The sequence below is a fragment of the Panicum virgatum genome, chromosome 8K (genome assembly GCF_016808335.1).
Source record: "Panicum virgatum strain AP13 chromosome 8K, P.virgatum_v5, whole genome shotgun sequence".
In the NCBI taxonomy this organism is placed as follows: Eukaryota; Viridiplantae; Streptophyta; class Magnoliopsida; order Poales; family Poaceae; genus Panicum; species Panicum virgatum.
This window is the reverse complement of record NC_053143.1, coordinates 40774941-40787360: the sequence shown is the minus strand read 5'-3', so window position 1 is coordinate 40787360 and position 12420 is coordinate 40774941. Positions and strand designations below refer to the sequence as shown.

General features: G+C 46.0%; 1 protein-coding gene across 1 annotated transcript; it reads right to left on the bottom strand.

The window, feature by feature from the left end:
- Positions 1–1198: 1198 nt before the first annotated feature.
- Positions 1199–9206, bottom strand: LOC120644678. Its single transcript, XM_039921356.1, has 3 exons — positions 8812–9206; positions 3027–5405; positions 1199–2010 (listed from the first exon to the last, which is right to left on the bottom strand). The coding sequence occupies exons 2-3, from the start codon at positions 5217–5219 to the stop codon at positions 1516–1518; spliced, it is 2688 nt and encodes an 895-aa protein (XP_039777290.1). The 5' UTR covers positions 5220–5405; positions 8812–9206; the 3' UTR covers positions 1199–1515.
- Between the last annotated feature and the right edge of the window lie 3214 nt (positions 9207–12420).

Here is a 12420-nt window from a genome sequence, read left to right as displayed (position 1 = left end):
TTGGATAATTGGTAAGTGGAACAGTTCTGACTCAAGTCCTTCTTCTCTTTCCACCCGGCAAATGGGGTTTTTATTGAATTTTCTAAAACTCATGCTGTACTCCTCAAGTGATTTTCTCTCGGGTCACTCATTTTCGTGTAAGTGGTTCCTCACCATGGCAAAGTGCCTGCCAAACTTTCACCCTACTTCTAATGATGGCTGATATGTGGAGCTTGGTAGTTAGGTGAAGCGAGCATCCATGTTCCATTCCTGTTGCAAAGTCAAAAATCGGATCCAAGGGAGATAGCAATCTATACAAACTGATCAAGATATGTGCAGGTGTATGGATGGTAGTGGTGAAATGTGGATGGAGACAGATAAGTACCCCCAATTTACCCCCTTCTCCTTTCTTTAAAATTTTGGGGAGAGTGATTGGTTATCTTTTTCTCGCTTTATTTTCCTTCTTTTTTTTCATCATGCTCCAAAATGTTTTGAGCAAGACTTTATTTCTCTCTCTTTTTGCATAGTCATGCCTCTCCCTCTCTTTTGCATGATACTTGGAGAAGGGGTATAAATGGAAGGAGTACTTATCCAACGAGTGGCATGAAACAAATTGGAATGGAATGGAAAATGATAACTTCCAGTGTAGAAGTATAGCGTGTATGTGGAAGTGTATAGTGTACGTGTATAGTGTACGTGAATCTTGATCATGAAAGTATAAAAAGCATCTCATAAAGGGTCACAATATTTTTGACAAAGCTCATAATGACAACAAGTGCATGACATGTATATGGTTTTCAAGTATAGCAATGTCATGCTCTGGTGGGAATTTAGTCATCATTGAGGAGCATCGCATAAAATATTTTGTTTTCAAAGAATAGAATTCCCAATTGCATGAACGGTAAGATTAGAGATCATATCATCAGAAACCATATACCACAAAACAATTATTTAGATTAGCAAGGGTACTTGGCAGAGTACTTGCGATGGCATCATTCCGAATGGTGTAGATATATGGTGTTGAGCAGAAGCAAGTAACCTCTGCACGGGTGATATATGGTGTGACAGTTTGCGACTGGTTGTCAAATTTGGATGCCCCTGATTTCCTTCTTTTAATAATTTGATAGCTAAGCCTCAAACTGGCAGAGGTACACCACTCTCCAATATCACACAAAAACAAGTCTCAAACTGTCACACCACGTAGATACATAAAGCCTCAAAGTCTCAAACTATCACACACATATATAAGTCTCAAATTATCACATACAAGCTAAATAAGATACTCATTACAACATAAGGATCGATCAACTATTGTCCAGCAACACAAGCCAAATAAATATTATAACTTTTCATCCAATCATCTCCCAAGCCATGATCAATTATGTCCGACTTAACATCACCCTAAGAAAAAAAAAGAACGTTGTACTTTAGATCAACGTGTGCATGGACTTCTTTAATATGGATACTATCTGGTACCTACGGGTAGAATTCCGTACATGTACCCTTAACCATGGGTAGAGTTCCATACTCATACCCTTACTCATTGGGTAGGATACCGCATCTACCCATACCCATGGGTAAAACTGTAATCTCTAGGCCCTGAGTTGTAGAACCAATTAGTCCTTTTGCTTTGACCACAAGGACTGGCAGAGGTACACCACTCTCCAATATCACTCCTACGTTGCCAAAGAATACCTGGTACTTTTCGACTTTCGATGGGGTGGTACTCTCTACCTTGGACAACGCATCCATCATTCCGTTTTCTCTGAAGATGGTTGCATAGCGAGGATATAACTCCAAGATGGATATTGCCATCTCAATAATGACCCTTCTCATCCTTGGATACTCAGGACTTGGTAGCATGTTTTCGTGCAGCGTACACATCATCTTGTGGACAAATGATGTAACATCGACTTGTGATTGCATACCGAAGACATCGGGTAGTTCAGGAATGACGTTGCATATTTGCGAAGCGAGGCTGATTAGAATCTCTAGTTGTTTGCCTTGCGTAGATATTATTGTTTCCATCACCTGCATGGTATGCTAGCATTGTTAGGTGGTAGATCTGGACACTCCCCCGTTTGGTTTGTCCTTCTTAATTTTAAGTCGTTGTCACATCGCATGTTTAAACACTGATTAGTAGTATTTAAACACAGACTTATTAGAAAACTAATTGCATAAGTCGTGACTTAATAACAAGGTGAATCCATTAAACTTAATTAGTCAATGATTTGATCACTAATTACTACAGTTAACATGTGCTAATTGTGAACTAATTATACTTAATGGACTCATCTTGGGATTAAGTTATAACTTAAGCAATTGGTTTTATATTAAGTTCATGTTAAGTCCCTTTATGCAAGCCACCGAACATCGATGTGACAGCGACTTAAATAACCGGAGGAGCCCGAAACCAAGCATATATATATATATATATATATATATATGAAAATTTCATTCTACACTTGCTTGTAACTACTCTCACATGTGTATCTCATGATATAGGACGTACCTGATCCAACGAAGAGTATGTACATGGAGTATATGATTATACTTGAACATCTGTGATGGTATATACATTGGGTATGTAACCATACGTAAAGTATGTGGACATACTTATTTTATATACTAATAATAAGGTATAATCATATATACTTAAAATGTAGGACTGCTTTTGAAATTTTTCATGTATATACCTTTAAAGTATGTTAGAATAAGTATATGAACATACTCAAAGTGATAAATGAGTATGAGAACATACGCATGGTGGTATACTGATGATGACAGTAGCTACACGCGAGTGTAGAAAAAACTCGTCATATACATATATATATATATATATATATATATATATATATATATATATATATATATATATATATATATATATATATATATATATATGATGAATGCCATTCAGGTATTTATTATTAGCTACTCTTAATTGTGGTAAAAGTCACACTCATAAACTCATTTATAGACTTCAACACCACTAAGCTGAAAATCTGAAGATAGATACTCGAAGTAACGCCATGAGAGAGACTCACCATTGGCAAGGCAGATGAAAGTTGCTCCCTTGAGCTGTGACGCCGCAGCTCATCTGTGCAGTGCGTACAGAGACTCTTTATTATACTTGCTGCGAGGTATCTGTACTCAATGCCACAAAGCATGTCCTTGAGGTCCTTGATAACGTCATATCCCGGTTCCTTCAAGATAGCCGAGCAGTTGGCAGCGCTTCCTATCGAAAGATAAGCCAGTGCTTCCCCTGCAACCATCCGCAACGGCTGATCATAATACATGCTGGTATCCTCCCCTCTCCGGCCAAGAAATGCATGCATCAGTTTTCCAGTAATCACTTGAGCGCTGCCAATCTCCTGCCTCGCTTCCTCGTCCCATGCCAGCTTGGCTATGATATCCATCGCAGGCTCCCATACTTCAGGGCCGCTGCGGCTGTCCTCCATGATACCTGCGAGCTTGCGCAGCAGCAAGGGATTCGCCCACAACTCTCGCCGGAGCTCTGAACCGATTTTCTCGCCCGTGTTTGCAAGATTCCTCAGCAAATTCAGCGATAAACATGCCAGGGCTTTCTGATGCTCCTCGTTACTATTTGCCGTGACGATGCTGTAGCTTATCAACTCTATGATATTTGAGATGAGGCCCGTGGCTCTGCTGATTTCTGAACGGTTGCCAAGATCATAAGCAAGCCTCTCGAGAATTTGCATGCCGAGTACCGGGAGGGAATCCTGATGCGTCACTGGGAGCTCTTCCTCGAAGGAACACATCTCTTTTATCAGCCTCCAACGCTGGTGTAACCAGTGGCACAATCCAGCATTGCCTTCTTGCACAGACTGACCTCGTGCTGGTCGGTTACCTTCATTCTCTCCATTTCTGTAATCGGATTGTTCTGAAGATTCTTGCCCTGCTAGTTGATTAACCAATATACTACTCTCTTCGTTGCCGCCGGCAGCCTGAGACAAGTGGTCTTGCATGCTTGGTTCATTTCTGACATTGCCTCCAGCAATTTCGTCTCCAGCAGTGGCCTGGGCAGAGGAGCTCCGCCCTGATGGACTATCGCCAATGTTCATCCCATCGTTTTTAGATCCATGGGCTACCAGGGACAGGGAGGGTTGCTCTGCTGGCTGCTTTTCGGCATCAAGCAGTGAAGAAACCAAACTCAGCAGGCCGGGAACCACGGCGATTCTGAGGCTGCTAGCAAGCTCGGCGGTGACCCTAGCAGCAAACAGTCTGATATGCTTGTCTCGCACAGCTGTCCGACCAAGCATGCCGATCAAAATGGTCACTGCTTTGTTAGATTTGGTGACTTCTGAGGTGATGAGCTCTTTGCTGGAGTCCCTCCGTTGCAGGAGGCTGTCAAGAACACGAACTCCGGCGAGCTGAAATTCGTGTGAGCAGGAGCCCAGGGACTTGATGGCGAAGCTGACAAGGCTGATCATGTTCCCTTGAGCAAATACACCAGTCTCCATGCATGTTGTGTAGACACGCTGGTAGTAAAGATCGGTCGCTCTGACTCCCCACTGGCCCCTGAACCCGGAGTGATGGGCAAGGGATCTGCGAAGGAAGAAGGAGAAGATCTCCAATATGCACGCCACGATGTAGAATGTCCCTTGACATAGCACCATCACGTAGAAAACCAACAGTGACGGCACCAGGTTTGGATTACTGCCCTTTGGGTAAACACGGTGAGCTAGAGCTACCATGTGAAGGCGCGATGACGAGAGCACAACCCGTGCGACGGCTGCTGGTATCTGCAGGTTGCCCATCAGTAGCATCACTAGCATTGCAAGAAAAGTTTGGAGCCCGTTGCTTACTATGGAAAATGTTGTGAAAATTTCCCCAACGAAACATATATGCAGGAAGGTGTCAATCCAGAAGTCAATGCAACCATCTGCCGCATCTTGTATGCTGCTAATTGATAGCACCAATATAGTGAATGCCCTGCCCAGAAAGGAGTAATACCAGTTGAAAGGATACGGTAGACCCCATGGCTGTGACGCCATATAACTTATTAACCATATGGATAGAACCACTTTGGCCCCAAGTAGCAGCTTACGGCCAGAAGCGCTGTTTGTTAGGTTGGCAATCCTTGGGGGCCTCAAGTTGAGCAGCAGCAGCACTGCGACGACCTTTGGCGGCATTGCTGCTAACTCGGAACCGCACCAGTTTACTACATCATCCACAGTGACCCCTAGAACATTGCCCTTGTTGCCTTTGACCATCATTGCATACAAGTCTATTGCAGTGATGGCCAGAAGGGCACTTAAGATAGCCCACAACAAAAACCATAGGTATCGTCGCAGCCGAACCGTCAACAGGAGTGCCCCCTGGAGAGGCAACTTGTCCGTCTGAGTGCCCGAGTAGTCGTAAACAGCGACTCGTCGTCCAATCTGTAGTTGCGGCTGAACATGCTGGTGACAAGTAGACAAATTAATAAGGTAAACATAAGATGAGATAAGAGTAAGTCAAGGGAGGTACTTATATTAATGATCTGTATTGCAAATGGAGTATTTAGCTATCTATATAGTTAGTATCTACTAGTGACTCTGAGTGGCAAATTTATTCGCTACGTACGTTAGAAAACTAAGACGACCCGTTTCTTACTCCCTCCATACTGGTAAAGAAAGTCATTTAGGTCAGCATTAATCTTAACAAGGGGTGATTAATTAGAGGAGAGTCTTGCCTGTTTGCCCTTATTAGATAAGGTGACTGACCAGTTCCAAACAAGAATCAATCTATCACAGCTTTATTGGCTAGCGCAGGGAAGCCGTGAGGATGAGGACACGGGTTCCATCCAACGTCGGAAGGAGCACTACTGGAAAAGAAGGTTAGCTATGATTGCCAGTCTTTGCTAAACAGATACTACTCCTATAGCAGTAGGATCCTCTCCAGTTCTATAAGACTAGCTGCACGAGCTAGCAATAAGCTAGTATTAAGAGTTGGTGAATAAATTCAAGAGCTACAAATTTAATCAATATTGTATTATATATGTATCTTTGCTCTTCCTCATTGTATCATACTTTAATGTATATTTAAACTCTTTGTTGGTTACGATAAAATTTAAGTATCAATTATTATATGCCTTGTATTTATATCTATATATTTTCTTCTTTATATAGATATAAATAACTAACAACGTCATAACAACCTGGCCGCCCCTCCCCATTTGGAGCACTGATCCTCAATTAATTAGCGCCAATTAATTTGAGCTGAGCTGTACAAGCGAGCGAGCCATTTACTACACAACGCCCAAGGCATCGAGCCGAGAGGCAACCAAGCTAAATGTGCCGGATGTGCGTACAAATAGCTACACGCTTTACTGCCGTCCGTGATCAGCGTTACATTTGCTATTAAACAAATCATGCTTGCTTATACGAGAGTGAGTGGACATTGGTTACGAGAAAACATGAGATGTCTAAGCATATGCATGCATGCATGCAAGTGCACAACGTTTATGGGACTCTGAATTAGGTTCAAATATATTTTAGTATATGAAAATACAAAACCACGGTTACGAAATTCATAATTAAAAAATACTGCATGCCAAATGATAGGGTCGAGTTACCACAAATTAGGTTCCACGTTGTTCCAAAGGGACCATTTACTATATTAAAGATGAATTTACCAAGAAATAGTTACGAGAATTTGTATGGCTGACTAAAAAAAAATGGCTTTTCGTCCAACACGTTAGTACCTGACGCATTTTCGTCCGGTACTAATGTGCGAAATTAGTATCGGGTAGAAATTTTTTGTCCTCGAAAGCCATTTAGTACCAGTCAGTAACACCGACCGGTATTAAATGACATATTTTAGTACCGGGTGGTGTTATGGCCCGGTACTAAAATAGTGCAGCCATTTAGCACTAGTCAATGACACCGACCGGTAAAGGGTGACATTTAGTACCAGTCGGTATTTTGACCCGGTACTAAATAGGCCTCCATGTGTTACTTCAAAAAGAATGTATCTCGCACGTAGGCACATGTCATGCATAGATGGGATGGTAAAGGAAGCTACACGAAGACTTGTGGTTGTGTGTTTGAATCCTCACAACCATTTGCATTTTTTCTTCTATGGGTGGCATATTTAGTAGTACCGGTTGAAGCAACCGGTACAAAGAAGCCCCTATGACCGGTACTAATAAGCTTTTCTCTGGCTGTCAATTTGAGCAACCAGTTACTAAAGATAAACAATTTAGCGACGGTTGGTTTGGATAAACCTACTCTAAAGATAAAGATGGGTTTACCATAAAATAATTATGAGAATTCAAGAGCTACCACATATACCAGGGCATATATTATAGAAAATCATTTACAGAAATTACCCTAACAATTAAATGCCACACATGGACCATGGAATCTAATAAATCATTAACGAGATTCTCGTAAATCAGATTTGTCAGAATTTACACGGGTGGTAGTCTTGGATTCTAGTAATACATACATATATGAGGGTATATATTGCAGTAAATCACTTACAGAAAATTACCGTAACGATAAGATGGCATAAAGGGGACATGACGGACTCTAGTAAATCATTAATCTTGTATGTCAGGTCTGTCTGGATTTACACGGGTAGTAGACATGGATTTTGGATTCTAGTAATTCATATACGAGGGATTATTCAAGTAACTAGTAAAGTAACTGTGAAGTTAACGGCATACAAGGGGCAGCCAATCCAGTTAGTTCTTGCATTCTCGTAACATCCAAAGCTATGTAATGAGTTAAAAGTTAAAACATTGACCTAATTAAGCTACATATTTAACATGACCTATGTATATACATTGAATTTGGATGTCATATACTTCATGTTTTCATCTATATCTATAGCCACCCGCGCCCAGGGGCCGCTCCGGCCTGGACCCTCAGAGCTCGCGAATGGAGCACCCAACCTGCGGTGGCCGGTTCCCCAAGCACCGAGCAGGGCCCCTAGCTCCCCCACCGGAGAGACCAGATCAGGGCTTGAGGAGCCCGGATCTGACGAAGGAAGCTGCACTGGGGTGGGTTTGATGGCTGTTTGTGTCTGAGGTTTGAGAGAAAAAGGAGTGAGGAGAGTTGGAAAGAGTGGGCGGCGGATGGTACTAAAATAACGCACCCGGTACTAAAATAGCATGGTCATTTAGCACCGGTCAATGACACCGACTGATACTAAAGGGTGACATTTAGTATCAGTCGGTGTCTTGGCCCGGTACTAAATAGGCCTCCATGGGTTACCTAAAAAAGAAAGTATCACGCACGTAGGCACATGTGATGCATAGATGGAATTGTAAAGGAAGCTAGACGGGAGACTTGAGGTTGTGTTTTCAAATCCTCACAACCATTTGCATTTTTTTCTTCTATGGGTGGCATATTTAGTAGTATTGGCCAGCTAGTACCAGTTGAAGCAACCGGTACAAAGTAGCCATGTGACCAGTACTAATAAGCATTCCTCTGGCTGTGAATCTAAGCAACCAGTTAATATAACTAGTAACTAGAAGATAAATTTAAGATTAAACATTTACGAGAATTCAAATAGCTCGAGATGGTAAGTAAGCTGATGGAGAAATACAACAATTTAACGACGGTTGGTTTGGATAAACCTATTACTCTAAAGATAAAGATGGGTTTACCATAAAATAATTACGAGAATTCATTAATGGCCGCGATGTCGACCCTCCTGTCGCACGAGAGCGACACGGAGGGGTACCTCTTTTTCATTAATGGCCGCAAGTAAGCAATTTTGATTATTATTAGCTATATATTGCTCCTCGTTGTTTTTACACATTCCTAACACTTGTTTCTCTTAAAATTAAGTGCCTCGGAAGAAGTGTACGATACGAACCTGAAGGCTTCAATGAAGATTATGGCCGTAGCGTACCAAAAATCCGTAGGATCAAGATTGGAGCAGAAGCCACCGAGCAAGACGACGGTCGCCCACAAGAAGGCCAGGGTCCCGAAGGCGTTGCCCGCCCACTCCCCCAAGGCGACAAACCGCACCAAGCGGTTCAATCTGGTCTCGCTCTTGGCGGCAGCGCTTGCTCTGAGTAACTCATTGCCAGCCGGGTCGGCAGCCGCAGCGCCAGCAGGCATTGGGATGGAAGTCTCGCGGTCGCCACTTGCTGCTGCTGGGCTCGCCATTGTTCCTGCTTCCTCGCTCCGATCCTCAGCGCTCAGAGATAAATGCCCAACGAATCGTATGCGCGGCTGCACGGGCAAAGCAGATCTGCTCAGCTGCACAGCCAACAGTGCTGCCTGCCTTCTCATTGCCATTGGTTCCGAATTTTTTGGAATCCGTAAAAAGTCGGAGGTTACAGGTACTTTACTAAAGCTTCGAGCGGGTCCCACAACGGTCAACAACGAATCTTGCCTCATCTTTGTTGGGACCCGGGGCCCGTCTTGTTTCCTCCACCCAACCGACGTCCCCAGATGGGCCCTCCACGATGTCACCTTCGCACTCCCAAATGCAAACCGTACCGCAGCTTTTGCTTACGCCGAGCTCAGCTGCGCATTGGCGGCAAAGCGACTCGAGTCGCCGAAGTTTTCTCCTCTGCATCCGGTCGCTCGCCGCCGAGAAAATTGTTATTTTAGAACTCAAAACAAGCGGTTTCGTTAAAGTAGGATTCCTAACATTCATTTTGCTAAAATTGGTTTCTAAACATTGGCGCTTCAGCATACACGACATTTTCCTCATTTTGATTCATTTGATAATTTAAATACATATTTCGGGGCCTTATATGACTGATTTGCCCTTACTCTTGCCTGGACACCTTGCCGGCTTGCGCAGGAAGGAGGGGACGTCGCCGCACGCCGCCGTGGCCGCGTACGACGGGCAGTGCTCGAGGGCGGGCTGCGACGCGCTCTGCGGCGGCGGCGGCGCCGTGGCCGCGGACGAAGGGCGGTGCTCGAGGGCCGGCCGACGCGCTTTGCGACGGTGGCGGCGCGAGGGCGGGCTGCGACGCGCTCCGCGACGGCCGCGGCGCCGTGGCCGCGGACGAAGGGTGGTGCTCGAGGGCCGGCCGTCGCGCTCCACGACGGTGGCGGCGCCGTGGCCGCGGACGACGGGCGGTGCTCGAGGGCGGGCTGCAACGCGCTCCGCGACGGCAGCGGCGCCGTGGCCGCGGACGAATTGGCGGTGCTCGAGGGCCGGCCATCGCGCTCCGCGACGGTGGCGGCGCCGTGGCCGCGGACGACGGGCGGTGCTCGACGGCCGGCCGCGACGCGCTCCGCGACGGCGGCGGCGCCGTGGATGCGCTGTGCCTCGGCGTGGTGAGCCCGGCCTCCAGCGGCGTGTGCGGCGGCGCCTTCATGCTCGTCAGGCTCGCATCCCCGTCGTTGTGAGCTTGTGAAGGAATGCGACAAGCGGATGGATTCACATGTCTGTTGTTGCTTCAGGATCTTGTCGATCTTTCAGTGAAAAAAAAATCAAACAGGATTTGTAGTAACTTCACTAACTTGCTCGTCATGACGCCCACAATCAACATGGCTGGGCACCTCGGCGGGCAGACTGAGGGAGGCGCAGGGAGGGCGTCGACCTCGGCGGGCGGACCAAGGGAGGCGCAGGACCAGCGTCGACCTCGGCGGGCGACGGGCGTCGCAGGGAGGGCGCCGGCGCTGTGCCTCGATCTCGCACGTCGCTCGTAGGGCGGGCGGCGGCGTCACGAGGGCTACGCATACGGGAATCGATTAGTACAGAAGGGCAATAGAGTCAATACGAGAAATACATCTATTTTAGTATTATCAAATGAATCAAAATGAGGAAAATGTCATGTATTCGGAAGTGTCAATATTTGGGAGTCTATTTTAGTGAAGCGAATGTTAGGAATCCTATTTTAGCGAAGCCACTTGTTTCGAGTAGAAATTTTCTCCCCGCCGCCACCGGGTTAGAGTTACCGTCTGTTTAGTTGGTGGGTTGGAGCAACCTCTTTTTAAACGGTTTGGATGGAAGTACTAGGGACAGGTCCGACCCAAGAGCAAAATATTCGCTCCAGATGCGGGTTGAACTCGTCCACCCAAATCGAGCGGAAGAGTTCGACCCCATTCTTGTCTGCCGGTGTCAATCTCCACATGCATGTGTCTCGCCAGGCAGAGGAGCGGATGAGGTCGGGGCCTTGGCAGGCAGATGAGGTCGCAGCGAGTGCTGTTGGGCAGAGGACGCCGTGACGGATGGGCAGCGCCAGCCAGGGCAGAGGATGCTGCGGCGGGTGGACGTCACCAGCCACATGGCGGAGGCGGCCGTGGCAGGCCGACGGCCTGAGCTGCAGAGTAGGTCGGGGCAGTGGAGAGCGCCAGGCGGGCACATCGACCGACTGCAGCCTAGGCAGCGGAGCGGGCTAGGGGCAGAGGGGGCCGCTGGGTGGGCACATCTAGCGACAACGGCCTGGGTGGCAGAGCAGGTTGGGGGGGCGGGGGGGGAGGAGGGCGCCAGGCGGGTGCATCGACCGACAGCGGCCTGGGCAGCGGAGCAGGCCGGGGGCGGAGGAGGCCGATGGGCGGGCACATCTGGCGACAGTGCCAGATCAAGAATAGTTCCACGCTAGCACAAACTACTGAAGGCCTGGAATGGTTCCATGCCATTCCCATGCAACCAAACGCTAATCTCTCCTTGGATTAAATTCCCTTGGTAGGATGTAAATGGTACGGATATTTCCTGACCGATGACTGACCGAACAAGGCTGGATGCCCATTTAGATATATTTTTCGGACATCCGATAGAGATACCGATATCCGTCGTCAGATCATCGACGGGACACGATGAGGTGTGTGCTTGGCACGTTCCTGCTGCAGCAGCTTCCTCGTCGCTCGATCTCCTCGTGCCGCCGTCGCGCCCGGCCGGCGGCATAAAATCCGGAGGCGATTGAATGGATTGGGTAAACTGACGAGATGTTTCCGTTTCGCCTCCCACCGAGGAAGGAAGGAAGAAACTTCGTTTGATATCGTGTGTCGTATGGCCGCCGGATCTCTGTGCTGCGCACACACATTATAGCCTTGTTTAGTTGCAAAATTCAAAATTCCAAAATTATCATATCAAATGGGAATCTTACATGCATGGAGTATTAAATCTATACGAAATAAAAAACTAATTGCATAGTGTGTTTGTAAATTACTAGTAGGGTGCACGGCACGCACGTGGTTAAAGAACAATGTTGCAAAAAAACACATCAAATTTTTGTTGCAACAAACATTTTTTTAAATATTATATATGGTGAAAACAAGCAACGAGATCTCAGTTGTGATAAAAATAGACAAAATATCCAAAATATGAAAAAGCGTTTAATTATAAAAAAGGTAAATGGTATGTATAAGTTAGTAGAGTGCACATGTGCCCGCACATGTTTAAAACAAATTACATATTTTCACAAGAAATTCATTAAACATCAAATTATATTAAAACTTTGTTTCGCAGCTAAGCCAGGAATGCTACAATCGCTACCAAACGAGGAGAGAGCAAATG

Bases quoted from the DNA above. Each gene is read 5' to 3' on its own strand.
- LOC120644678 (XM_039921356.1), bottom strand. From the start codon at position 5,219: ATGATGGTCAAAGGCAACAAGGGCAATGTTCTAGGGGTCACTGTGGAT. The intron at 2,011-3,026 runs GTGAGTCTCTCT...CATACCATGCAG, and splicing joins TTTCATCTGCCTTGCCAATG to GTGATGGAAACAATAATATC.